This window comes from Glandiceps talaboti, chromosome 5 (genome assembly GCF_964340395.1).
Source record: "Glandiceps talaboti chromosome 5, keGlaTala1.1, whole genome shotgun sequence".
Lineage (NCBI taxonomy): Eukaryota > Metazoa > Hemichordata > Enteropneusta > Spengelidae > Glandiceps > Glandiceps talaboti.
Window position 1 is genome coordinate 10,864,591 of NC_135553.1, and position 27,910 is coordinate 10,892,500.

The following is a 27,910-nucleotide window of genomic DNA, read 5'->3' on the forward strand; positions in this document are numbered from 1 at the left end:
GTTCCCGGATTACAAGACAAAAGCCATCCGGGCAATACACGCCGACGCTATTGACCCGTGTATTGACCCGGACGGCATTTATTACACACACACACACACACACACACACACACACACACACACACACACACACACACACACACACACACACATATATATATATATATACACACATGCAAGCATTCATACATACATGCATTCATTCATTCATTCATACATACATGCATACATACATACATACATACATACATACATACATACATACATACATGCATGCATACATACATACATACATACATACATACATACATATATTGTTTTGTATTATACGGCGAATTTCACATTAAAACAGCTTGATTGAACTAGCATTAACTGAAGATATGTATTTAAGGTATCAAACGATCACTTTTGAACATGATATCAATGGAATATTACGAACTATCATCAAGTTATACAGTAATTGATACAAAGTGAGAAAAATATTGTTATCCTGAATTGCCTATAATAAACTTAGTGTATGGGTACGGGTGTCTTGTGCATGGTAGTTTCCACATCCACCTAGTTGAAGAAAATACAGTATCACTATTTGTGTTTGGTCATGCCTTCATCCTTCTCGGCAATCATTATCGTACGAGAATTAGTGTTAGATTAGAAAATGAAAGTTATTGTGATATTAATTGTCCGGTAATTCATGAATGTCTATCATATTCTAGCTTCCAGTCACGCTGGTTGAAAAGAATCAGCAGTTCAGTATTTGCGTTGTTTGATCATATCTGCACCCTTCTCCCCAATCATTATTGTAGGAGCGTTGGTATTACCACCAGGAACATTCGGCATGATAGATGCGTCGATAACACGAACGTTATCCAAACCTCGCACACTAAAGATAAATGGATAGAAATTAAACAATTAGATATTACTCCCCAATATTTTCTCAGTTCAACCAAGGAAATATGATTGACGTAAGAGGTCTTGTTTAGTGTCGATAGACGAGAAGTGCCGAGTGCTTTAGGTCACGAGTATTTTCTGGCCTGAATGAAGAAAATGCTGGGGATAGTACGTCAGTTATTGCAAAACATGGCGATATTGTAACGATTTGACTAATATTCCGAGCATCAAAGAACTGGTGACATAGACACGTGTTGTCATGATGCAGAATGACCAGGGTATAATTTCCATAATTTCTGTTCAAAGCCAATAATATTGCTTGTGCATATAATAATAATCGTTGTAAATCCTTCTGATAAAAGCGTCTTGTGGGATGACTTAATTTTCATGACTGCTTCCGGACGCAAGTCTGTTTTTCGCGAAACCACATGAAAATAGAAAATCTGTAACTATTCAGTGATGTATTGTCTCTCTCTCTTGTGCATAATGAAGTTGGCGGGTACTATTAGCCATCCTTAAACAATGAAGCATGAGGAATCACCATGACCAAATGACGTATATGGGTTGTCAAACTGCATCAAACTGAATAAGAAAGAACGATATCATATGATTATAACGTTGCTAGACCTTATTGGACCTACCTCAATGAAGGGTCAACAACGGCTGTTGGATCGTCTTTAGCTCCCATCTTGCAAGTTCCACAAGCGTGCCAAATTGTCAAGGTAATGTGTCGAAGGACATGTTCCCAATATCCATCACTGTCGATTTCGTGGGGACAGTTGTCAAACTTGTAGAAGGCATGAGTTATTCTATAAGAATACAATAGAAAACATTCTTTGGAGAGTGTCACAATTATGTATTAAGTGTTGATATTCCCACCCGTGTTTTGCCGTTTGTCTTTACTATGTCTCAAAATGTACGAATGGCCACTCTAAAAGTTTGCCAGTGAAAGAAGAGGAAATTGGTAAGCTTATTTTGAAAACTCAACAATTAAATTGGAAAACAAGCGCTATTTTTTAAACAAGTCAAAACGGTATACAGATTACATATATAAATAATGGTCTAGACTACTACTGGAAGTAGTCTCATCAAAGTAGTAGATCGAGTCCATTAGCGAAAACATGTTTTTGTTTAAAATTTGACATTATAATTCGACCTCTTTGCCAAACTGTGTCATAGTGACACATAATATTCATGTGCCCCTAGGTATTTAAAAATGCTGGGTTTGATGGTATCACGAAAGTTAGATATTATTATAAGTAATTGGTTATCATGACAGCCAGAACAAGTCAAATTAAAAACTTACAGACATTGCGAGATCCACAGTGACCAAAATTATACTTGGTGTGTGTGTGGGTGTGTGTGTGTGTGTGTGGGGGGGGGTCTTGAGATGTCAACCTGAAAAGCCTTAGCATTGCCATAGGTAAGCTCTGTAGACCTATCGTGTGCATTTCATGGCTTGCACTTTTAATATATTTTATATGCTTGATTCCTTTTAATCTGAAAAAAATGTTATTATTATTATTTTTGTGTTTGACCACTTACCCCACATCCTTAAATGCCTGTGTAGCGGCCAACTTTTGAATGATACGTATTCCCTGCAAATGTGCAAATGTATTGGAAATTGTATTACGGATACGGATGTTTTATGCCAAGTACGCAAATTGCCACATTTATTTCAGTCGTAAACACACAAGTAGGACTTGCAATTTCCAGTTGTCGAATTAGAAAGAAAATAACATAATATGTCATGATATAAGAAACAGCTATCATATTTAGCGATAAAATATCAAAACTGGTCTTATACAGTGATACAATATCCCCACTGTCTATGGTAGAAATAAAATTGAAAGAAATGTCCAGTTATGTTGGGGAGAGATACTCTCAGATAACAGAGTACTTTTTTGACAAAATTTATAAAACAGCTGACCCCTAAGATTCCTGTTTGTTTTATATCCTCTCCCCACTTACATGATAAACATATACAACTGCAAATTTGTAACATTGGATATGATATGCTAATTTGGGAATTTCTCATATAATGTAAAAAGGTACTAGCAAAAAGTGCTAGTGACACCATTGACTTTGACTGTGATAGGTCATCATAGAAATGATGGACAAATTTCACTTTTCTGTCAAACTGAAACCGTAAGTATGGTGTCAAGTGTTTGAGGACAACATTTACTTAAGAAGAAGTTTATACCTAAATGCATCATTTTGTAATAACATCTGTAATGACAAAAAAGCATTTGATAAACGATTTTCTTCAACACCTTCCCATCCGTGAAAGGAATATTTTGTTTGCATGAGATGCGGTTATGTTTTACCTTTCCGGAAAATCCACCAGCCCTCTTTGGAATGTTAAATATATATGCATTCCCTAACGTCTAAACGTACCCCAATCATCGTCTCTACATCCTCATGATCTTCCAGATAACGTGGATCCATCAATGGCGGTTCCAGAGGATCCAAACTCTTCAACCACAGTTTCCCAACACTCTTTGGATGCATCAACCCAACAAAAATGATCATGCCTTTTTTCTTTTTCATTTCCTCTCTACTTTTGTGCAGGAGTGCATCTTTAAATCTTTAAGAATTAATTGAATCAATCAGTGCAGTGTTGTCAATTCCAAGAATAATCATGATCAACAATGCATACGGAGATATGAATAACGTAATGCAATCAGACCATCAATTTGTTTATATATGTGTACATACATCAAACCATTTATCCATCCATCCGTCTCCGTTCGTCCACCCACCCACCCACCCACCCATCCATCCACCTATCTACCCATCCATCCATCCATCCATCCATCCACCCATCCAATCAATATATTACAACATACGCGTTTGTTTCTTACTTATCGCTTATGTTACATCGTTCTTGTTCGTCCGCACCATTGAAGTAAAAGGATGGAACATAGATAACCTGTATATCATGCCAAGGTGCATCTTCCTATGGTGGAAATGGTAAACCATAAGATCATGAGCATTTTGTTTACATATATACCTCTACATACATGTAAACAACGCAACCTTGTGTTAGCTGTGTTTGATTACAGAATAACATTATTACAATATTTTCACGAAATAATTAAGTGCATATATATGACCTGATTTATTTCATTAATAGGATATTTAGTAAGTATCTGTTACTCAAAACTTTCATTTTGAGAAACATTTCCTGAAATGTGTAACTTACGTATAAAGCAATACGCACCTTAACTCTTACAAGTCCATCAACATCTGACCCAGTGTTTGAAGAATAGTCCTGGAATAATAAGTACCCAGACATCAAACAGACATTAGCTTTACACATTTACGATCCCCGCAAGTTTGTATAATTGTTTGCCACCATGTTTTGTTTCAGAAATGCCTATCATCAGCAGAACCAAGTTTCTACATATCAATACGTACCAGTAAGTGCCTGGTCTGGCATTTCTTCAGTTGGTAACGACGTCGGATAGGGAGCATTCATTGCGCATAAAAATGTGCCCTTTTAAATAAAATGTGCCCTCCCTTTCTATTATACGGTAATGATTTAGTAACACTGCCTGCATGCTCATTTATGATCTACACATAGGATAACTGTCATCTGTTCGATCATTGGGACTATTTTCGGACGATTGTTGAATAGGTCGGACTTACAATGACATATCACTTTCACAAAAGCTTAAATACGTCAAGTTCTGATTGATGCGACCTAATGTAACATGTTAGTGGCCATGAAACAATTTACTTCTCTCTTTTAATTGCCAAGGAACAAGTCAGCATCAAACACATACAATATGGTTCTCACCTTAGCAGCAGATTCAGAATCGTCTGTGTCTGGGTGATTGAATCGCAATATTGAAAATATATGATCCTGGGAATAATGAATGTTTATGAATGATATCAGATATCAAGGTATAGAAGTATGCCAACTGTCAATTTCAAAATATTTTCTTGAATATATAGTTTGATTAATACACTGCTGATCTCTGACCCTCACTCACTCACTCACTCACTCACTCACTCACTCACTCACTCACTCACTCACTCACTCACTCACTCACTCACTCACCCACCCACCCACCCACCCACCCACCCACCCACCCACCCACCCACCCACCCACCCACCCACCCACTCACTCACTCACTCACTCACTCACTCACTCACTCACTCACTCACTCACTCACTCACTCACTCACTCACTCACTCACTCACTCGGGTACGTGTATGCCTTCCTCTGTCTGTCTGTCTGTCTGTCTGTCTGTCTGTCTGTGTCTGTCTCTCTCTCCACACACGTACATACACACACACACACACACACAAACATACCCACAAAAACAAACAAATTAACGCAAAGAAAAACAAAATTCAAACAAGCACACCTGACAAAGATCGGTTAATATTGTTCAATATGTTCAATGTGTAATGAATTACCTGCAGATTTTCCCCGACTGGGAGATCACATAGTACAGGTATGCCCATGTCCTCTAGGTGTTCCTTAGGACCTACACCGGACAACAGCAACAACTAAAATAAAATGAAAAAATTGAAAAATGATCAACAATGAACATAGTACATTGGCTAATAAGATGTTATATTACATTTATCATAATGATTAGTAAACTAGGTCGACGTCGTAATCCGTAAACCCTATATTCTAAAATGTAAAGATCTTGGGCATTTTATACATGGATATACTAAATATTCAAAATACGTGTGCACTGTTTGCGGGAACAAAGAACACATTTACCTGAGGAGAAGCAATGGATCCGGCCGACAAGATGAGCTCTTTCTGAACAAGCACTTCACCTTCGATGCCACCTTTCAGGAATTTCAAAGACTTGGCTGTTTTTCCGTCAAATACAATCTGATGAAATCAAACAAAACAATTGAGAGACCATATATAAAAGGGGATTTCAGAATAATTTAAGGATTCCGACGAAATCTTTACCGCATATTAAAATGTACCGGGTAGTGTTTAATTAGACTAAATCTGATCATTATCGCCTAGCTCGGCCTCACCATGAGAGATATTCAAGAGTGGAGTGCCAGACGATGACCAGACAGGACGATTTAGCAATCGAAATAATTTTTTGAGCCAGACAATAAAATGTAGTCATAATAATAAGGTCGTCGTCGTCATCATCATCGTCGTCGTCGTCGTCGTCTTCTTCTTCTTCTTCTTCTTCTTCTTCTTCTTCTTCTTCTTCTTCTTCTTCTTCTTCTTCTTCTTCTTCTTCTTCTTCTTCTTCTTCTTCTTCTTCTTCTTCTTCTTCTTCTTCTTCTTCTTCTTCTTCTTCTTCTTCTTCTTCTTCTTCTTCTTCTTCTTCTTCTTCTTCTTCTTCTTCTTCTTCTTCTTCTTCTTCTTCTTCTTCTTCTTCTTCTTCTTCTTCTTGTAGTAGTAGAAGGAGTTCTAATAGTCGCTCTCAGTTCGTTGTTGGATTTTCCGGTAGTTTGGACTTTCCTTGCCACAATTTTCAACATTTGGAGGAGTTATTGTCTACTGCACCTTTTTGGAGGATTATCAGTGCCAAGTATCAGTGGATTGCTGAGATTTTTGCAGATTGTTTTTTGGTGATTGTCACCTTCTCAATCGGCCAATATGGCGGCCGTGCGAGCGCCGCCTTATGGTAATGGTGATGACCACACCTTGGTTAAATTGACCATGAAGAATGCCGTAAAGATGGAGAGCATAGAAGGTGTAAGTGTTAATAACTATGTGGAAAAGATAGCTGAATTGGTACATGAAAATGAAATACTAGCTGCTTCAAGAATGAACAAATCAGTGGTTGTTTTTCTGAAAACGATTGATTTAGTTGATAAAGTATGCACAACCGGACTGACAATAAGCGATGAATTTGTCCAGCCCCAACCGATGGTTAAACCAGCTACAAAGGTAATACTATCCAACGTTCCACCTTTCCTTCCTCACAGTTTACTTGCTGAAAAACTAGAACAATTTGGAAAGGTGATTTCAACAAGTTTCCGATTTATTCCACTTGGTTGTAGAAAACAAGGTCTCCGACATGTGAAATCCTTTCGACGCCAGGTGTTCGTTATTATGAAACAAAGCAATATCAGCGGTGTTCTACATATTCTCTATGGTGGACAGAACTATCAAATTTACATTTCTACTGATGAAGTCAGATGTTTCCACTGCAAAAACAATGGTCACATACAGAAAAACTGTCCTTACATACAGCGTGATGGTGAGGCTGAATTAACAAATCAGAGAGATTCCGTCAATCAGGATTCAGTGGATAGACAAAATAACACCGGGGAAGAGAGCATTGCTGAAAAACTGGTTCATCAGAATCAAAAGTCAACAGATGACATTAACGAAGACGGCACTGATCTGGATAACGCTACTGAAAGTGCTAGCAACATCGTCGACGGAGACGAACCAAACTCACAATTTGACATCGGGGAAATGATAACTGAACAAATATATGACAACATGTCTCAACCTTCCACAAGGAAAAATAAACGTGGCAGATCCCCTAGCCCCGATCAAAGCTATGCATCCGTAACTCCTTCTGAAAAAAAGCGGTGTGACATGGATAAGGAACCCGACGATCGATCAGTACAACCGTCTCCTACAACATAGCATGATCAGAATGAAGTGTCAAATGACAAAGGTACCCCTCCTACAAAAGAAGATAAACAGACTAAAACTGCCGATGAAGAAAGGGTACGACCCCCTCCTTCGCAATCAACCCAGAATCGTGACCCTGATGAAGAGAGAGTAAACACCCCTCCTTCAAATAAAAACGGCATTGATGAAAGCTCTACAGGGGAGTTTGTATCTCCGTCTGCAAAACAATCTGTGTCTTTTGAAGAGGATACGTCATGGCAACGTCAGCCAGTGATATCTCTCCACGAACCTGATAACAGTCATCAAAGTATACCGTGTAGCCTTCCGTCCTCATATCCTCCTCCATCTGGGATTCCAATACAGAATTCATTTTCTGTCCTCACCGATGTTGAAGAATCAAGTCAAGATGATGATGCTGAATCATTTTGCTCGACTTTTTCCGATCTGTCGGCGGTCAGCGACGTATCTGACCAGTCAGTTGTGACACTGTCCCAGAAATCACTAGTTGAATTCATCGAAGAAATCAAATTTTCAAAGAAAGCTATAGAAAAATCACAGGAATATTGTTCCGATTTAAAATTGCTAATAAAATCCCTGTCACACCTTCACAAATCAGGTGTTCTTTCCAGTCGACAGAAAACCCGAGTTGGGAAATTGGTACAGAAAATCAAAGTCCACCTCAAACATACGAACTAACTATGGCTTTGAACAGACTTTATCTAATAACAATGGTGTGCCTGACGCTGTCAACATTTAACGCACGTGGGTGCAGGGATGCTATGAAACGTTACGAAACCTTCGAATTTCTGAAAAATAATCAAAAATCAGATGTCTATTATGTCCAAGAAACCCATTCTCAACCTTCTGATGAAGATGTATGGAGATTGATCTGGCGTGGACAAGCTGAATTCTCACATTTAGCTTCAAATAGCGGAGGAGTTGCGATATTGTTTTCACCCAAAATGACAGTTGATATTGTAGAAACCCGGTCTGTTATACCAGGCAGACTTCTTTACGTGAAAGCAGTCGTCAATGACCACATCTGTAACTTTATCAACATTTATGCGTCGGTTGATCATAATGAACGACTAAATAATTTTATTGTACTAAAAAGACTTTTAAATGAACTTCGAAATAATGAAACTATTATACTAGGGGGTGATTTCAATTGTACGATAGACGCAGGTAAAGATAGACGAAACGGGAAAGAACCAGATCAAAAATGTGTAGACTTCCTGTCGAATACCATCAATAGATTCAAATTAGTCGATGTCTGGAGACGTTTCCATGGTGATGATTGTGCCAACTACACTTGGAGGAGACAGAACAGTGCAGCAAGACTCGATCGCTTCTATATACCTAAAAACTTTTGTAGTAGAACCCAGTCTGTTTCTATAGAACCTGGTATCAACTCTGATCATGCTTTGGTAAAGCTTGTAATGTCACAGACACAATTTAAACAACGTAGTTCAAGTTGGTGTCTGAACACTGAGTTATTATTAGATGAAGAATATTGTAATTTAATTGAGGAATTTTGGTCACGTTGGCAATCTTGTAAAGTATCGTATAATTCACTTCAGCTATGGTGGGACATGGGAAAACTTAAAATCAAGCAATTGACACAACAATATTGTATTGAAAGGAAAAATCGTAAAGAAAATTTAAAGCGCGATCTTGAATCCGAATTACGTAATCTTGAAATGTCGCGTACAAACGGAGACAATGTCACTGCTGCTATTGATGAAAAGAGAAATCTATTGGACAAAATCATGAAATCACAGGTGCAAGGAGCAGTGATTAGGTCAAGATTCAAACAGCTGAACGAAAGTGACACTTCAACCTCGTTCTTCTTTGATTTAGAAAGGTACAGGGGAACAAAAAAACTTATGACACATTTACGTCTTCCAGACGGAGAAATTACGGAAAATCCGTCGGAAATCCGTCAAATTGCAAGAAATTTTTATTCTGAGTTGTACTCTCCGGATGAAATTTCTACTGAAGCTCAAAATCTCATTTTGGACGATTTACCAAAACTAGATGAAGAACACAAGCAGTCCCTAGACATGCCAATTACTTATGAAGAGTTAACTGACTCACTTAAGCAACTTGGGAGAAACGCTTCTCCAGGTATCGACGGGTTACCGTCAGAGTTTTATCAAAAGTTTTGGCATCTCATTGGGAAAGATTACCACGACGTTTTTACCGGCGCTATCAATGATGGGCTACTCCCTCGATCATGTAAAAGGGCGATTTTGACTTTGATTCCAAAAAAAGGAGACAATAGCCTGATCAAAAATTGGCGTCCCGTTTCGATTCTTTGTTCGGATTATAAAATACTGACCAAAGCTCTTTCGTTACGCCTCAGGACAGTGCTCAGTAGTATTATTCATATTGATCAAACATACTGCATTCCTGGCAGACATATTTCTGATAACATTAACCTTCTGCGTGATTCAGTTCACTATGCAAATGAACAAAATATACCTCTCGCTATTTTGTCGTTGGATCAAGAAAAGGCTTTTGACCGTGTCCACCATAACTACCTGATTAATACATTAAGTGCATTTGGCTTTGGTCCAACCTTTATTAACTACATCCAACTTTTATATTCAAACACAGAGAGCTTACTGAAATTAAATCATTCGCTGACCTCTCCGTTATCGTTCAGTCGTGGAATTCGACAAGGGTGTTCCCTATCTGGTCAACTGTACTCAATCTGCATTGAGCCTCTGCTTCATAAAATACGTTCGCAGAGTAGCATGCGTGGACTCGAACTTCCTAAGTCTAACGGAAAACGCTGCCATTTGTCAGCATACGCAGACGACGTTAACTTTCTAATTACACATGATAATGACTTAAAAGAATTACAGCATTGGCTTAATATTTATGAGAAGGCTTCCAATGCTCGTATCAATTACTCCAAATCTGAGGGTCTATGGTGTGGTCGCTGGGGAAAGCGTAGCGATACACCCATGGACATTAAGTGGTCATCAAAAGGCCTAAAGGTTCTGGGTACTTTCATTGGTAACGAGAATTCATACGCTGAAAAGAATTGGGATGGTGTAGTTCGAATAATTGACGAAAAATTAAATAACTGGAAACGTTATGCGACAGCAATATCTTATCGTGGTCGTGTCTTAGTGACTAATCAGCTTGCCGCTACTAAGATCTTACATCGCTTAGCTGTCATGTCTCCACCTAAGGAAGTTGTCGAAATCCTTCAACAGAAAATTGAAAACTTTTTTTGGCAGGGGCGTCATTGGGTGGCAAAGGAAACTCTGTATCAACCCGTAAAGAAAGGAGGACAAGGTCTCATTCATATCCAGTCTCGTTTAAAGGCCTTCAGATTACAATATCTTCAACGTTATCTGTACATGGATAAAGAGCACCCGTGTTGCTACTTTACCGACTACTACTTAGGAAAAGTTGGGATGCTAGGTTACGACAAACAGCTTTTCTGCGTTGACCTAACCAAGTTACACGTAGATCGAGATTCTCCAACTTTCTATCACGAACTGTGGATGACTGTAACATGTAAAGATATTGACATCAATCGAAACGGTGAACCCACAACAATTGGAGAAATTCTAAATGAACCAATTTTCCTGAACAATTTGATTATAAATCCAATTACAAGACATTCGTTTTCTCCAGACAAATTTGCAGAATCTGGCTTGACTAAAGTTACAGACCTTATCCATCTAATTGAAAGAAGGTGGAAAACTCCACAGGAGCTATCGTCCTCTCTTACAATTCATTCGCGTCGCATTATTACATTGAAATTAAATATTTTTCAGCAAGCCATTCTATATAGGTTTGACGACAAAGTAAAGTCATTCTTTGATAATCAAATCTCAACCGACGATCTCTCATCACGGAATACACGTTACCACTACACACTTAGTACTACAACTGAAGGTAAAGAGCACGACATCCAATGTTGTCTCTACAAGCTCGAAAAAGGTGTAATTTACAAATTTCTAATCGAAAATCTTCTAGCTAATTCCGACAGACTAAGTAGTATTTGGGTAGACTTATTGTCAACCCCCCTAAATATAAAACCTAACTTTGGCATTATTTATGACACTCCTGTTTACAAGAAAGAGGGCGACATACAGTGGCGCTTCCTTCACGGTGCTATCTCCACGGGTACTTACTTACATTCAGTTGGTTACACTGACAATGATAACTGCCCTTTCTGTAACAGCAATCGCGATACTTTACTTCATATGTTTGTAGAATGCGTAAGGCTTCAAAATTTTCTCCGCATTATTGAGAAACTGGTGGAGAAAATTAGCGGTGACGATATAGTTCCTCAAATTTGGTATATTTTTGGCCCTCCATATAGAAAAGGCCAAAAAGCTGTTATGCGTTTGATAAACTTCATTTTCATAAATGCTAAACTTGCCATCCATGTTTCGCACTACAACAAGTTGAAAGAGAAATCAAACATTGATGTTCTTGACTTATTTAGATCACGTCTAAAGTCGCGTTTAATGGTTGAATTCAAATATTGCCAATTTACCGGCAACCTGTTACACTTCCAAACGTTTTGGGCAATGAATTCAGCCCTCTGTAAGGTCAAAAACAATGATATCCTTTTCTGTATATAGAACGTCGTTGTGAACTTCATCAGTTATTCCTTGTTTACCTTTGCAGATGATGTAATTTTAATGTATTTGTAAATTTTGTACAGTCGCATTAAACGTATCTGTGAAAATCAAAAATCTTCTTCTTCTTCTTCTTCTTCTTCTTCTTCTTCTTCTTCTTCTTCTTCTTCTTCTTCTTCTTCTTCTTCTTCTTCTTCTTCTTCTTCTTCTTCTTCTTCTTCTTCTTCTTCTTCTTCTTCTTCTTCTTCTTCTTCTTTTCAAACGACGTTCTGTTTCTACTCTGGTTTCCATAAAATTGATTTATTGACGTCTGTCTGTCGTATTTATACCTGATTGAATAAATTAAAACTCGTTAGTAACTGTAAAATGATCATTGATATTTTATATTAACATTTCTTACTTTCGCTGCCACTGTTTCTGTCCAGATTGTTAGGTTCTTTCTTGCCCTAACATCGGGAGTGAGAAAGGCATTTGCAGTGCTGCAACGTTTACCATCTTTCATTGTTCCTTGGAGATAGTTGAAACAGTCCTAGAATTGAGAGATAATCAGGTATGTATATATCGTATAAAAACAAAAGAAAGAAAGAAAGCAAGCAAGACGGAGAGACATACAGAAATAAATAAATAAATAAATAAATAAATAATGAAACAAACAAATAAATAAATAAATAAATAAATAAACAAACATACAAACAAACAAATAAACAAACAAACAAAAATACGCAATAAAAAAATCAAACAAAGAAACGAAGAAAACAAAACAACAAGCAAGCAAGCAACAAACAAACATACATATAGATAAAGAAATAGAGATTGAAGAAATGGGACTTGTACAGTGTTAGTTTATACTTACTCGGTCATCAGAATCATTGAAATCCTTGACTGGGTATCCAAGTTCTACAGCTGAAAAACAAGAGGTAACAAGATAAACAAGAATACCATATTGGGGTTAGAATACATACATACGTACATACATACGTATGTACGCACGCACGCACGCACGTACGTACCTGCATGCATGCATGCATGCATGCAAGTATACATACATACATACATACATACATACATACATACATACATACATACATACATTCATTCATTCCATGCCAAGGTTTTGAACGATTTTAACGTGTTCGTATTTGTAGTAAAAAAACGCCCTTACCCGCTTTTAAAAGCGTTTCACCCTGCTTATATATCGGTCCAATATCTGACACAGTCAGAGGACCACCTTTGTTATGATAAGGAGTCTTCACATATTCTTCGCTATAGTAGAAAACAAATTTAATGTCAATTAAATCAATTCAACAAAAAATGCATCACTTTGTTGCATCATGCTTTGATTGCTCGGTAACCAATACATTGATTAATTCATGATATAGTTATCGATAAATTTATAGATCGAATAGTTCACTATACTTCGATTTTGATATATTGTCTATTTCATTTATTGCGATTGCACTCCTCAAATGTTTGTGCCTCCTTAGTTTTATTGTACATGGTTTTATCATATATCAAACATTCGCCATATTTATTAACATACTCAGATAAGTCTGTAAATACCCATGTATAACTTTGAACATGAACTGGTATAGCTTGGAACCACCACTTGATCGCGAGTATGTCCCCTTTACACACACTTTCAGAAAACGAAATCAACATGTTTTTATATTTTGCATTACTTGAGCCTCAGTAAGGACACGTGCACAAATTCTTACTGTTTTTTTTTAAAAATCTATCCGCCGTGCACATGAAGTCAATAGCGTTCCAACACAAGATAAAAATTAATATTAATGAATTAGTAAATGTGTTCCTTAAGAGTCCACAACATGACTTACTTCAAGTTGTTTTCGGATTTCAAGAAATATGGCAAAACTTCATCAAAACTCCACCCCTCAGCTCCAAGTCTGGCCCAGGAATCGTAATCTTCTCTAGCAGCACGAATGTACTTCATGTAGTTAATACTGCTAGAGCCACCAAGAACCTATCAGATGGTCCATATAGGTCATAGGTCAATAGGTCATGCCAGCATTTATCTGAATGGCTCCCGTAAGGTATGGGCGTGTGCCATTAAAGAGGGACGCAACTCCACGAAATAAAAGTATTTTCATAAGCTTTGGGTTCTGGATAATCATATTCATGATTTCACATCACATCAATCTTCAGTGAGTGCCAAGAAACACAAAATAGGAACTATCTTTCATCTCTATTGTTCTAACACTGGTTCATCGTTGGCTCATGGGACTTAACAGGCATACATATGTACTCAACTGCTTATTATCTTTGGATAAATAGTCATGAATGTTCAGTGTAAATCTAAAATATATGTTTATCTGTTAAGTCACACGAGGAAACGATGGGACATTGTGACATAGAAGTGAAAAAGACTTTCAACTTTGGAGGTTTCTTGGCAATCGCGCGAATTAATCTATGTGGTGTGAAATCATGAAATTACTCTCCAGAACCAAAAGTTTGTGAAAACGCACCTTTTAACTGTAGTGGCGTTCCCATTAATTGTACTGTTAGGTTTCTAAGTGCATGTACGTTACATTGTGATGTCATTCAAAAGATATTTTGATGTCAGAAATATACCTAATGCTAGGCGATCGTAAGCTTATGACGTGAAGAGCGTCATCATGGACATAGTGTGGATATGTAGCCTAAATCATATCAACGCAGGAACATCTACATACATACATACACACACACACACACACACACACACACACACACACACACACACACACACACACACACACACACTTCATCATGACTATAGCACTACTGAACCTTAGTTGAGTTGTGCTAAAAACTGTGTCCAAGAAATTATTCAAATGCATGATACATCCCTAAGTCAATGTGTTTCAACATTTGCCACTCAAATAGGCTGACTTCATAATTACCTTGCCCTTGTTCCAGATGCATTGTTGGTTATTAAATGCGAAGCAGGCATGTTTCTGTGGAGTGGTCTGTAATGTAGGAAATATAGCATTATGCTAGTTATCAGTGGCACTGTTGGTTTTACTGAAACTCATTAAAAAAAGTTGTACATTTCAGAACCAGGCATGAATCAGTGGCACGACTAGGGAAAAAACTGTACTGTGGTATTCCGTGATGGACCACATGTAACACAAATCCAGAGTTTGTCAAACTCACCTACCTTGCCATTCTATGTATTGTATGAAGTTTAGACATTAACTTATCAGTACAGATAGACCAAACCTTTTGACAAGGAATTGGCGATAGTAGTCATTGGTGACTATCGTATTCAGATTATATGAAGTATCATGCACCTTGTGTGTGTGTTTTTTTTTGTTTGTTTTTTATAAATGTAACACTCATTGAAATGTATTTTCGTTGACTCAATCAATGGACTAGTGTGATGTATTCTTGCACTTCATTTCTCAGTCACTTCTTTCATCTTTCGATTCACGTCACGTAATGGCACTTTGTCGACTACATGCGGTACGACTAAATTATGACCCGACAGTGAAGGTCTTTTCAATGACAAATAGGAAGGGATTTGGAATGGATCCATGCGGAACTCTTTTGTCACTTGAGACAACACCACACTGCTTTCTACTGAAGGGCTAGCCGCTGTGACCTTAATTGATCCAGGATGAAGGCTTTTTATTTCTATTCCAGTCTTTCTCGCCTGACAACACCACTGGACCATACAGCACTGCCAGCCAACCAGCAATCCCCAGTTGTCATTTTGCCGCAGAGTCCATATTTGAACCGACAAAAGCTACATTGCCTGTGTATTAAATCACAGACAACTTACTTGTCTGTGATTAAATACACAATATTCATTCCCCGTAAAGACCAGGAGTACTCAGAGTCCACTTTAAGCATTGGAGAGTTTGTAATGAACGTTACCTCAAAGGCTATTCGCCCAGCGGCTGGCCAATTGCTTCCTTATACAATCTAACTCTGCTATTAGGGTCGACAACTTTGACAAAAGTCCCGCGGCTAACTGACTTTATAACTAAAATTGTATTAAAAAGAGCACACAAATTATCAAGTTTTAACTCTGTTTGGTAGATACTTCCCCAAACAAACAACCCATATTCGGTTATCTGGTAAACGAAATATCACACACTTGATAAAATGCAGACTATGTTCGAACTCCCGTTCCCTTAAAATGAACCCGTGTCTATAACCTTTGAAACAAGTATATGAGGTCAAGCTTTAGTTCTTATTGACTATAGAGTTTTGTGATTGATACCAGTCGATACTTGACCCATTTACAGTTGTCGATGTTACAATGGTAAACCAGGGTACACAATTATCACACTAAGATTCACATGAAAATAGTGGAATTATTAGATGACGTTCTGAAAACAGATACTGAATAGAGGGTGACCCTAAAACGAATGACAACCTGAATGACGGAAAACGAATGACAGCATTTCTAGGTGGTAAACAGTGGAATGACACCCTTTTCTACATTCAGTTAGTTGAATGACACCCTCTGCACTGTAAAACCAGTGGAATGACAGCCGCCACTCTATAAAATAAGTGGAATGACAGCACTTTCAACGCTTTAGAACTGGAATGACAGCATTTCTAGGTGGTAAACAGTGGAATGACACCCTTTTCTACATTCAGTTAGTTGAATGACACCCTCTGCACTGTAGAACCACTTGAATGACAGCCGCCACTCTTTAAAATAAGTGGAATGACAGCATTTTAAATGCTTTAGAACTGGAATGACTGCATTTCTAGGTGGTAAACAGTGGAATGACACCCTTTTCTACATTCAGTTAGTTGAATGACACACTCTGCACTGTAGAACCACTGGAATGACAGCCGCCACTCTATAAAATAAGTGGAATGACAGCATTTTTAATGCTTTGGAACTGGAATGACAGCATTTCTAGGTGGTAAACAGTGGAATGACACCCTTTTCTACATTCAGTTAGTTGAATGACACCCTCTACACTGTAGAACCAGTGGAATGACAGCCGCCACTCTATAAAATAAGTGGAATGACAGCATTTTCAATGCTTTAGAACTGGAATGACAGCATTTCTAGGTGGTAAACAGTGGAATGACACCCTTTTCTACATTCAGTTAGTTGAATGACACCCTCTGCACTGTAGAACCACTGGAATGACAGCCGCCACTCTATAAAATAAGTGGAATGACAGCATTTTCAATGCTTTAGAACTGGAATGACAGCATTTCTAGGTGATAAACAGTGGAATGACACCCTTTTCTACAATCAGTTAGTTGAATGACACCCTCTGCACTGTAGAACCACTGGAATGACAGCCGCCACTCTATAAAATAAGTGGAATGACAGCATTTTCAATGCTTTAGAACTGGAATGACAGCATTTCTAGGTGATAAACAGTGGAATGACACCCTTTTCTACAATCAGTTAGTTGAATGCCACCGTCTGCACTGTAGAACCACTGGAATGACAGCCGCCACTCTATAAAATAAGTGGAATGACAGCATTTTCAATGCTTTAGAACTGGAATGACAGCATTTCTAGGTGGTAAACAGTGGAATGACACCCTTTTCTACAATCAGTTAGTTGAATGACACCCTCTGCACTGTAGAACCACTGGAATGACAGCCGCCACTCTATAAAATAAGTGGAATGACAGCATTTTCAATGCTTTAGAACTGGAATGATAGCATTTCTAGATGGTAAACAGTGGAATGACACCCTTTTCTACATTCAGTTAGTTGAATGACACCCTTTGCACTGTAGAACCAGTGGAATGACAGCCGCCACTCTATAAAATAAGTGGAATGACAGCATTTTTAATGCTTTAGAACTGGAATGACCGCATTGCTAGGTGGTAAACAGTGGAATGACACCCTTTTCTACATTCCGTTAGTTGAATGACACCCTCTACACTGTAGAGGGTGTCATTCAACTAACGGAATGTAGAAAAGGGTGTCATTCCACTGTTTACCACCTATAAATGCTGTCATTCCAGTTCCAAAGCATTAAAAATGCTGTCATTCTACTTATTTTATAGAGTGGCGGCTGTCATTCCACTGGTTTTACAGTGCAGACGGTGGCATTCAACTAACTGAATGTAGAAAAGGGTGTCATTCCACTGTTTACCACCTAGAAATGCTGTCATTCCAGTTCCAAAGCATTAAAAATGCTGTCATTCCACTTGTTTTATAGAGTGGCGGCTGTCATTCCAGTGGTTCTACAGTGTAGAGGGTGTCATTCAACTAACTGAATGTAGAAAAGGGTGTCATTCCACTGTTTACCACCTAGAAATGCTGTCATTCCAGTTCCAAAGCATTAAAAATGCTGTCATTCCACTTATTTTATAGAGTGGCGGCTGTCATTCCAGTGGTTCTACAGTGTAGAGGGTGTCATTCAACTAACTGAATGTAGAAAAGGGTGTCATTCCACTGTTTACCACCTAGAAATGCTGTCATTCCAGTTCCAAAGCATTAAAAATGCTGTCATTCCACTTATTTTATAGAATGGCGGCTGTCATTCCAGTGGTTCTACAGTGCAGAGGGTGTCATTCAACTAACTGAATGTAGAAAAGGGTGTCATTCCACTGTTTACCACCTAGAAATGCTGTCATTCCAGTTCTAAAGCATTGAAAATGCTGTCATTCCACTTATTTTATAGAGTGGCGGCTGTCATTCCAGTGGTTCTACAGTGTAGAGGGTGTCATTCAACTAATTGAATGTAGAAAAGGGTGTCATTCCACTGTTTACCACCTAGAAATGCTGTCATTCCAGTTCTAAAGCATTGAAAATGCTGTCATTCCACTTATTTTATAGAGTGGCGGCTGTCATTCCACTGGTTCTACAGTGTAGAGGGTGTCATTCAACTAACTGAATGTAGAAAAGGGTGTCATTCCACTGTTTACCACCTAGAAATGCTGTCATTCCAGTTCCAAAGCATTGAAAATGCTGTCATTCCACTTATTTTATAGAGTGGCGGCTGTCATTCCAGTGGTTCTACAGTGCAGAGGGTGTCATTCAACTAACTGATTGTAGAAAAGGGTGTCATTCCACTGTTTACCACCTAGAAATGCTGTCATTCCAGTTCTAAAGCATTGAAAATGCTGTCATTCCACTTATTTTATAGAGTGGCGGCTGTCATTCCAGTGGTTCTAAACTGCAGAGTGTGTCATTCTACTAACTGATTGTAGAAAAGGGTGTCATTCCACTGTTTACCACCTAGAAATGCTGTCATTCCAGTTCTAAAGCATTGAAAATGCTGTCATTCCACTTATTTTATAGAGTGGCGGCTGTCATTCCAGTGGTTCTACAGTGCAGAGTGTGTCATTCAACTAACTGAATGTAGAAAAGGGTGTCATTCCACTGTTTACCACCTAATAATGCTGTCATTCCAGTTCTAAAGCATTGAAAGTGCTGTCATTCCACTTATTTTATAGAGTGGCGGCTGTCATTCCACTGGTTCTACAGTGCAAAGGGTGTCATTCAACTAACTGAATGTAGAAAAGGGTGTCATTCCACTGTTTACCACCTAGAAATGCTGTCATTCCAGTTCTAAAGCATTGAAAATGCTGTCATTCAACTTATTTTATAGAGTGGCGGCTGTCATTCCAGTGGTTCTACAGTGCAGAGGGTGTCATTCAACTAACTGAATGTAGAAAAGGGTGTCATTCCACTGTTTACCACCTAGAAATGCTGTCATTCCAGTTCTAAAGCATTGAAAATGCTGTCATTCCACTTATTTTATAGAGTGGCGGCTGTCATTCCAGTGGTTCTACAGTGCAGAGGGTGTCATTCAACTAACTGAATGTAGAAAAGGGTGTCATTCCACTGTTTACCACCTAGAAATGCTGTCATTCCAGTTCTAAAGCATTGAAAATGCTGTCATTCCACTTATTTTATAGAGTGGCGGCTGTCATTCCAGTGGTTCTACAGTGCAGAGGGTGTCATTCAACTAACTGAATGTAGAAAAGGGTGTCATTCCACTGTTTACCACCTAGAAATGCTGTCATTCCAGTTCTAAAGCATTGAAAGTGCTGTCATTCCACTTATTTTATAGAGTGGCGGCTGTCATTCCACTGGTTTTACAGTGCAGAGGGTGTCATTCAACTAACTGGATGTAGAAAAGGGTGGCATTCCACTGTTTACCACCTAGAAATGCTGTCATTCGTTTTCCGTCATTCAGGTTGTCATTCGTTTTAGGGTCACCCCTGAATAGATGTTAGATTGTGTCCTCCCTCACTGTCTTTGATGTAAAGTAACATTGTGTGTGCGCTTTGTTCATGTGTCAAGGATATTCAATCATGAATATTCATGAAACAGCACAGGGTTATCCGGTGGCCCACAGGTGGCATCGTGGGTTAAGTGTAACGTCAGTATTTCTTCACAACTGCATTAACGTAAATGAAACAACCTGTCTATTACATTATTACATTATTATTTCATATGAGTATATCTTTATTTACAACAGGGGTGCTATCCTTATAATAAACACATAATTCTTTTCACTCGTACCCGGAAGGACTATGATCAATGCCATTCCGTACTTTCATCTGGTCGATTTTCACAAGCATGATTGATCACCGTGGGGGAAAGTTTCTGATGAAGTTATTCCAATTATTGTCCAGGTCAAAAAAAAATCCAGAATGATTAAGATCAAATAATACGTTCCTATAACTAATGTTTGGGAACGACGAATGATTACAAGTGGACGGCATATCTGCAAAGATGGCACATCAGTATTTTGTCAGCCAAAATGAAATCTCTTCACTCTTTTCTACAACATTATCCGGGCTACTAACCTTATACATCCAGTCAACCTCTGTGCCTTGCAACTCGCCGACCCGGCCAGGAATTGCAATAGCAGGGTTGGTATTTTCAGGACCTGCTTCTAGCAGCAATACACTCGTGTTCTCATCTTCCGACAGACGGTTCGCCAGGACACACCCTGCACTGCCAGCTCCGATTATAACGAAGTCGTATTTTTGTCTCTGTTCTTCTGCCATGATAGGGATTACAAACGATACATACACGATCGACCCAGCTGTGGTGTGATGAACCAAGTGGCAACTTGCTCAACCTATGTATTTACGACAAGTTGTTTTTGAAAGGGGTCAAAAGATCAAGGATATAAAGGGAGCCGTCATTATTTATGACCGGGGGGGGGGGGTCACTAAAAATCCTAAGCTAAATGGGCGAGGGGTACTCACAACTGGGGAGTGAAGGGGGGGGGGGGTTACTCAAAAGTTTTGCTAACACTGAAGTATAGAACACACCTATATATACACAAGTATGCAACTTAACGACAAACATGTTTATTAACACTGTTTTTTTCTGTTAGAATTTTTCAATGTATATTGCATACACATAGCCCCTATGAAAATGCATACAGATTCGACATATAAATGTACTTTCTGACACCAGTACAGTGCACCATAACAATCTGTAACACATATTGATCTAACCGATATTGGTACATTAAGTTCTGTTACATTATACTATCCTCAAAGTACAACGCTGAAGGAATTTTATTTTGAACTGAAACAACATTTTAGACATTAAAAAAATGAATTCGTAGTCGCAGGTGAGTTATTTGCCAAATACCGTTCCACGTCTTGCTACTCGAGGTGTTTGGCAAATAACAGATATTACGTGTAGGCCTGCATGATAATGCTCCTGTACGCGTACGCGTTCTAACGTGTATCTAAACCTCTCTATTGAGATTACGTACTCCCGTCTAGGATATCCCAGTCTTTTTTTTTTTGGGGGGGGGGGGGGGGCGCTGCACTAGTGGCGACCGGACGTGCGTTCATGGTCTCCGTGTTCATCGTAATTTTTTTTTAACTCTATCGACATCATCGATGTTATCTATTTCCTTTCCAAAATCATGAACAAAGCAAAGTCCAACATTTGAAACTTACCGATAAGGGAATAAGAAAGAAAGACAAATGAACTAAATGAGTTTTACTGTCGCTTTGATATTCACGATTTTGGAAAGGAAATATATAACATCAGCTTAGATCTTGAGAGTAAAGTAGAAGAAGAATTCGAAAGCGAATTTGAAATCAGTAATAACTAAATATAAGGAAAGCTATGGGTCCTGATAACATATGTGGTAGGTTACTGAAGGTCTGTGCATCACAATTAGCTAGTGTTTTCAGTAGACTGTTCAATTGGTCTTACAATGCTCATACGATACCAACCATTTGGAAAACATCTACCATCTGTCCGGTCCCTAAAACTTCCAAGGCATCGTCACTTAACGACTACCGTCCTGTAGCCCTGACTCCCATTGTGATGAAATGCTTCGAGCGTATTAATTTTACTTTGTCACTTCAAGGAACAAACAGATTCACACCTTGACCCATACCAATTTGCATATAAAAGTAATAGAGGTACTGATGATGCAACTCTCACATTACTTCACGATGTGTATACCCATCTTGAAAAACCAAGTTCATTTGTAAGAGTATTATTCATTGATTTTTCATCAGGCTTTAACACAATTCAACCCCACATATGATGGCTCGTAAACTTAGTGATTTAAACGTTAACCCAAAACTCATCTTCTGGATAACTGATTTTCTTGTCAACCGTCCCCAGTCTGTTCGCTACCAAAGCGTAAATTCGGCCTCCCGTTCAACATTTACGCTACGGGTGACCCACAGGGCACCATACTCTCTCCTATACTGTTTACACTTTACACAAATGATTGTTCAGGTACCGATATTCCGATAACTCTGCAATAGTTGACCGTACTTACTTCAATGAAGTTGATAGGTTTGCTACTTGGTGTAAGGAAAACTACTTAGATTTGAATGTTTAAGAAAATTAAAGAGATGGTTATCGACTTCAGGAAGGACCCTAAAGCAGTGCCCGACCTTTTTATTGACAATGTTAAAGTTGAACGGGTGACTGAATATAGATATTTAGGTACAATCTTCGGTAATAAGTTAAATTTTAAGGCCAACACAGATTTCATTCACAAGAAATGTCAATCTAGAGTTTACTGTCTACAAAATTGGAGGGCCCTAAATGTAAATGCCAAGGTATTGCAGACATTCTATCGGAGTTTTATTGAGTCAGTTTTAACATTTTCTTTTTTGTGCTGGTTTGGTAGTCTAGGGACTAGCTACAAGAATGTCTTGAACAAGATTGTAAATGTGTGTAGTAAAGTAGTGGGCGAAAAGCAGACTAATTTTGAATGAATTGTTTACATCTCGTGTACAAAAAAAGCTAGGAAAATGGTAAATGACAAAGGCCACATTATGTCCTAACACTTTGAACTTCTGCCATCAGGGAGACGATTTCGTGTCCCAAAGTTCACAACAGTCAGAACCAAATCAAGTTTTGTGCCCACTTCAATAATACTTTTAAACCAAACTAAATGATTGTATTTTAAAGATATCTGCTCTGCATTGCCTTGTTTTTATCATTTTATCTGACCTACAGAGGTCAAAGATCATATTTCATTTTAAAGACATTAACAGTGTGTACATTTTATTTTGTATTTATTGTATCTTTATTTTAATATGTGTTTAATGTATGGATCCACGTCACTGTAATTTCTCTACGTGAGATAATAAAGTTTTCTTGTATCTTGTATCTAAAATAACAAACATAATGACGTCATCGTCATAGTGACCCTGTGTGTGAACAGCTGAAAACAACAATATGACCGAGAGAGAGAGAGAGAGAGAGAGAGAGAGAGAGAGAGAGAGAGAGAGAGAGAGAGAGAGAGAGAGAGAGAGAGAGAGCGAGAGATTTTAATTGCTGTCAGCTCATTAGAAAATATTACACAAGCGTTTGCGTTCCCACAGGCAATACCATAGAAACAGAGTCAACCCATCAATCATAAACTTACCAAGTATTTGTTGTTCGTCACCCTCTGCTCCTCTCAATCGAGAATCCACACCCTCAATACTCATACCGTACGTAGAAATATGAAACAATGCAGATAACACATAACACTTACATTTATCGCAACTCACCGGTCGTCGACGTCAAAAAATATTTTCCATTATTAGTTGTCAATACCAAAAGTTCAGGTGTTTGTAAATGGAAATCTTTATACGTGTCTACTACCGTGTAAAACAGAAAATACACATCCCTACATGTACGGTATGTATTCATGCATATTCAGCCCCCCTTTTTTCTTTGCTACAACCTTTCTCTAATTTCATCAAGACACAACTCATTCTTAACATACATCTACACAGGAATTTAAATTTGCTATTGTTTGATACATTTTTATTGTTTCAGTGAGTAAAATTCCATATGAGGTTCATTTGAGTAAACGAAAGTGACTTTATTAAGACATTTTAACAAATGTGAGTATGTTTTGTAAATAGCAATTAGTTTTACTTTTTGGGAAATTTAAAATATTACTGTGGCTCAAGGAAACGATACATCTATAACCTTGGTAACATTGACAGTATATTTCAGTATTTGCCTTGTTTAATCATGTCTGCACCCTTCTCGGCAATCATTATGGTAGGAGCGTTGGTGTTCCCAGATGTCAGATGTGGCATCACTGATGCATCGATGACACGAACGTTTTCCAAACCTCGTACTCTAGAGTAATATGAAAGTAAACAACATTGTCATAAATTAATAATCAGGAAGGATTTTTTTTAAGGTCAACGCAAATACTTTGAATGCAACATAAATTGGCATTCTTATATTTCTCTCTCTCTCCTCTCTCTCTCTCTCTCTCTCTCTCTCTCTCTCTCTCTCTCTCTCTCTCTCTCTCTCTCTCTCTCTCTCTCTCTCTCTCTCTCTCTCTCTCTCTCTCTCTCTCTCTCTCTCTCTCTCTCTCTCATATTTCCTAACCGACCGACAAGGAGTAATTTCCTTTTACGGTTGAGTTGCAAAAAATCCAACATTTATTTAAGCATTATTGACTGAAATAATCTGAGCTAAAAATTGACCCTAAAATCATCAACGATAGAAAATTGATAGTTGTGTATCGATCATGATGTGTATTACTAGTATACTGTCTGATATCATCGGCCGATTGTGTGCATTGTATACTTGTAAACACCTACCTCAGTGAAGGGTCTACAACGGCAGATGGATCATCTTTGGAGCCCATCTTACAAGTTCCACAAACGTGCCAAATTGTGAAAGTGGCATGTCGTATGACGTGTTCCCAATATTCATCACTGTCCATTTCATGAGGACAGTTGTCAAACTCATAGTAGGAAGGCGTTACACTAGATATAAAAAAAGACACCAAACAGTTTTCAGAGGTTTAACAACATGTGTAACATTAAGCTAACGGTGAAAGGTTTGGATAATTTGAATCGTGTGACTGCTTAGTTTCTGAACTTCTTTTCTTCATAGGAACGTTTTAGCTTTCATTTTCATTTTTTGGGTGACCCTCCCATTTGTTTTATGGTTATTTATTCAAATCGAAAATGCATGTTGTAAAATCTTAGGAATGTAATTTTCTTACTCCATATCCTTAAACGCCTTCGTTTCTGCCAACTTCTGTACAATGCGTACTCCCTGCAAAAATATCAAAAAGGGACTTCAGAAATTCGCAATGGCTCAAGATTCGAAATTCCATCATTTAGGTCAAAACACCCTCCCCTAAACGAAGATTCGCAAGTGATATTGGAATTTACGAGAGAATGTTTCAGCTTCGCCGTAGTTATTGATTCAATCAATACATACTGGGAGACCATAGAAGTGTCAATAGAAACTGTCATGCAGTCAATATGTATCACGATATTTCTCTGCCCCAAGACAAAACACTCAAAAAATTATTTACAGATTTCAAAATGACTAGCAAGGGAAATATAATATGTTTTTGTCTGTCTGTCTGTCTGTCTGTCTGTCTGTCTGTCTGTCTGTCTGTCTGTCTGTCTGTCTGTCTGTCTCTAACTAAATTGCTGTAAACACGGTATCTCAAAAACTCCCGCGTCAACTCTCATGAATATTGTTTGCATCTTTCATATGGCAATGGCAAGAATTGATTAGATTTTGGTAAACATTCTGTCGCATATTACTAAATCGTTTGCAAAATTAATGAGACTTGGCCATTAGGCTGTATCTTAAGAGTGCACGCTTCAAATTCCATACGATTTTGTACACACATTAACGATAACGGGCGCATGTGTCCTATAAAGCTCCTTGTAGCTTGTATAGCTTGAGTCATTATATTTTTGGGAATTAGGCAATATCTTAAACTATTATGTTCAAATATTCGAATTTTCGGAAATGAAGTTCATTATAAATCGAAGCAACCCCCTCTTAAATGATGGAATTTCACTTTCCGAGTTTATGCGATATTCCGAGACTTCCCTAAGAAACTGCAAATTATACATTATCGATACAATACTAAACAATATATCAAATTACATTTAGCACAAGGCAGTTACTGCAGAACCCCTGCAAGGACTATAAAGAAATACCTCGTTTCAACTATCTAGTCTTATAAGACTGTCACAATGAATAATGGAAACCACCATAAAATATTCGAAGTTTCAGTAGGAGAAAAATTGTTAGCCAATAAACATGTATACCCTAATCATCGTCTTGACATCCTCTGGATCTTCCAGATAACGTGGATCCATCAATGGTGGCTCCAGAGGATCCAAACTCTTCAACCACAGTTTCCCAACACTCTTTGGATGTAACAATCCAGGGAAAATGATCATACCTTCTTTCTTTTCCATTTCCTCTCTACACTTGTGCTGAAATGCCTCTTTGAATCTATAGTAATGGTGAGCAGTTAATATACGCTTACTCATATAATGTTATATTACAGAACCGTAAAGTCAGCTGCGCGTTTGAGGAAATAAATAAAATGTTTACGACTAAATACGCACTTTCATGGTTACATGCAATTTAACACTTATTTGCGCAAATGCACATCCATCCATCCATGCATACAAGCAGAGGGAGGTACGTACATGCATGCATGCAAGCACCCTCACATCCATCCATCCATCCATCCATCCATCCACACCCCCCACACACATATACATACATACATACATTCATACATACATACATACATACATACATACATACATACATACATACATACATACATACATACGACTCGATCAAGTTATCTAGTTATCTTTGTCACTTACTCATCACTTATGTTTAATCGTTCTTGTTCATCTGGTCCGTGAAAGTAGAAGAATGCAATATAGTAAAACTGTATATCAGGCCAGGGCAAATCTTCCTGTCGTGGAAATATAAATCATTCAATTATTTGTAAAACGTCTACCTATATAATTGTGCATACATGTTCCTGCATACACACACATTTAAGATGCATTCCTTTGTTAAGATCATTTTGTGTTTTTTGTTGATTAGACACAGGAGGATTTTCTTGATATGATTGAATGTTACAGTATTGGAATTCGTCTGTAGTGTGATTTATTTTTAATACATAAACACAAAATAGATGTCAATGTGTCATTTGAAAGGAAATTCTTTAAGCAAAAATATATTTGGCAAACAAAACATTCCACCTTTGTCCTTGCAAAACCATCAACCTCTGCTCCTTGGGTCGAAGTCCAGTCCTGAAAGAAGCAGTAAGACAATAAGCCCAGCCATAAGACAAGACATCGTATGTTCACTTGTGTTGTCGTGTGTGACGTTTTGGCATGTCGCTAATTGATTTGGGTACTAGTTTGGAATACAGTGGTACTAGAACAATATTTGGTTATGGGGAACTGTTCGCAAAATACTGACCACTCTTTATAATTATACTGCATGGGATAATTCCATAGCTTGGACAGTTTCCGGCCGACAAACGAGTAAAGCTCGAATGTGTGTTGTATCATGTCTTGTGTACTGCACTGGAATAGAAAATGCATGAATATATGTACATGATATCTAAATTGCAAA

At 38.1% G+C, this 27,910-nt stretch overlaps 2 protein-coding genes across 2 annotated transcripts in view; both read right to left on the minus strand.

The window, feature by feature from the left end:
- Positions 1 to 334: 334 nt before the first annotated feature.
- On the minus strand, positions 335 to 21,137 carry LOC144435930 (glucose dehydrogenase [FAD, quinone]-like). Its single transcript, XM_078124573.1, has 15 exons — positions 20,842 to 21,137; positions 14,989 to 15,054; positions 13,924 to 14,069; positions 13,251 to 13,351; positions 12,942 to 12,991; positions 12,489 to 12,617; positions 5,634 to 5,750; positions 5,318 to 5,410; positions 4,691 to 4,756; positions 4,112 to 4,162; positions 3,753 to 3,847; positions 3,286 to 3,475; positions 2,434 to 2,486; positions 1,530 to 1,697; positions 335 to 880 (listed from the first exon to the last, which is right to left on the minus strand). The coding sequence occupies exons 1-15, from the start codon at positions 21,043 to 21,045 to the stop codon at positions 748 to 750; spliced, it is 1,662 nt and encodes a 553-aa protein (XP_077980699.1). The 5' UTR covers positions 21,046 to 21,137; the 3' UTR covers positions 335 to 747.
- A 3,343-nt stretch (positions 21,138 to 24,480) lies between these two features.
- The window catches only part of LOC144435342 (alcohol dehydrogenase [acceptor]-like), a 17,724-nt gene continuing 14,294 nt past the window's right edge, over positions 24,481 to 27,910 (minus strand). The window contains exons 10-15 of the mRNA XM_078123938.1: positions 27,532 to 27,582; positions 27,145 to 27,239; positions 26,569 to 26,758; positions 25,497 to 25,549; positions 25,087 to 25,254; positions 24,481 to 24,613 (exon numbers count right to left, since the gene is read on the minus strand). Of these exons, the coding sequence (XP_077980064.1) occupies positions 24,481 to 24,613; positions 25,087 to 25,254; positions 25,497 to 25,549; positions 26,569 to 26,758; positions 27,145 to 27,239; positions 27,532 to 27,582 (690 nt within the window). The remainder of the gene's footprint in view (positions 24,614 to 25,086; positions 25,255 to 25,496; positions 25,550 to 26,568; positions 26,759 to 27,144; positions 27,240 to 27,531; positions 27,583 to 27,910) is intronic.

What these genes read in the sequence shown, in the direction of transcription:
- LOC144435930 (XM_078124573.1), bottom strand. Translation starts at nt 21,045, where the DNA reads ATGGCAGAAGAACAGAGACAAAAATACGACTTCGTTATAATCGGAGCT. An exon ending in AGGTTGACTGGATGTATAAG is followed by an intron (nt 15,055 to 20,841) that starts GTTAGTAGCCCG and finishes CCTACATTACAG; the next exon opens with ACCACTCCACAGAAACATGC. An exon ending in TGAAACGCTTTTAAAAGCGG is followed by an intron (nt 12,992 to 13,250) that starts GTAAGGGCGTTT and finishes CTTGTTTTTCAG; the next exon opens with CTGTAGAACTTGGATACCCA.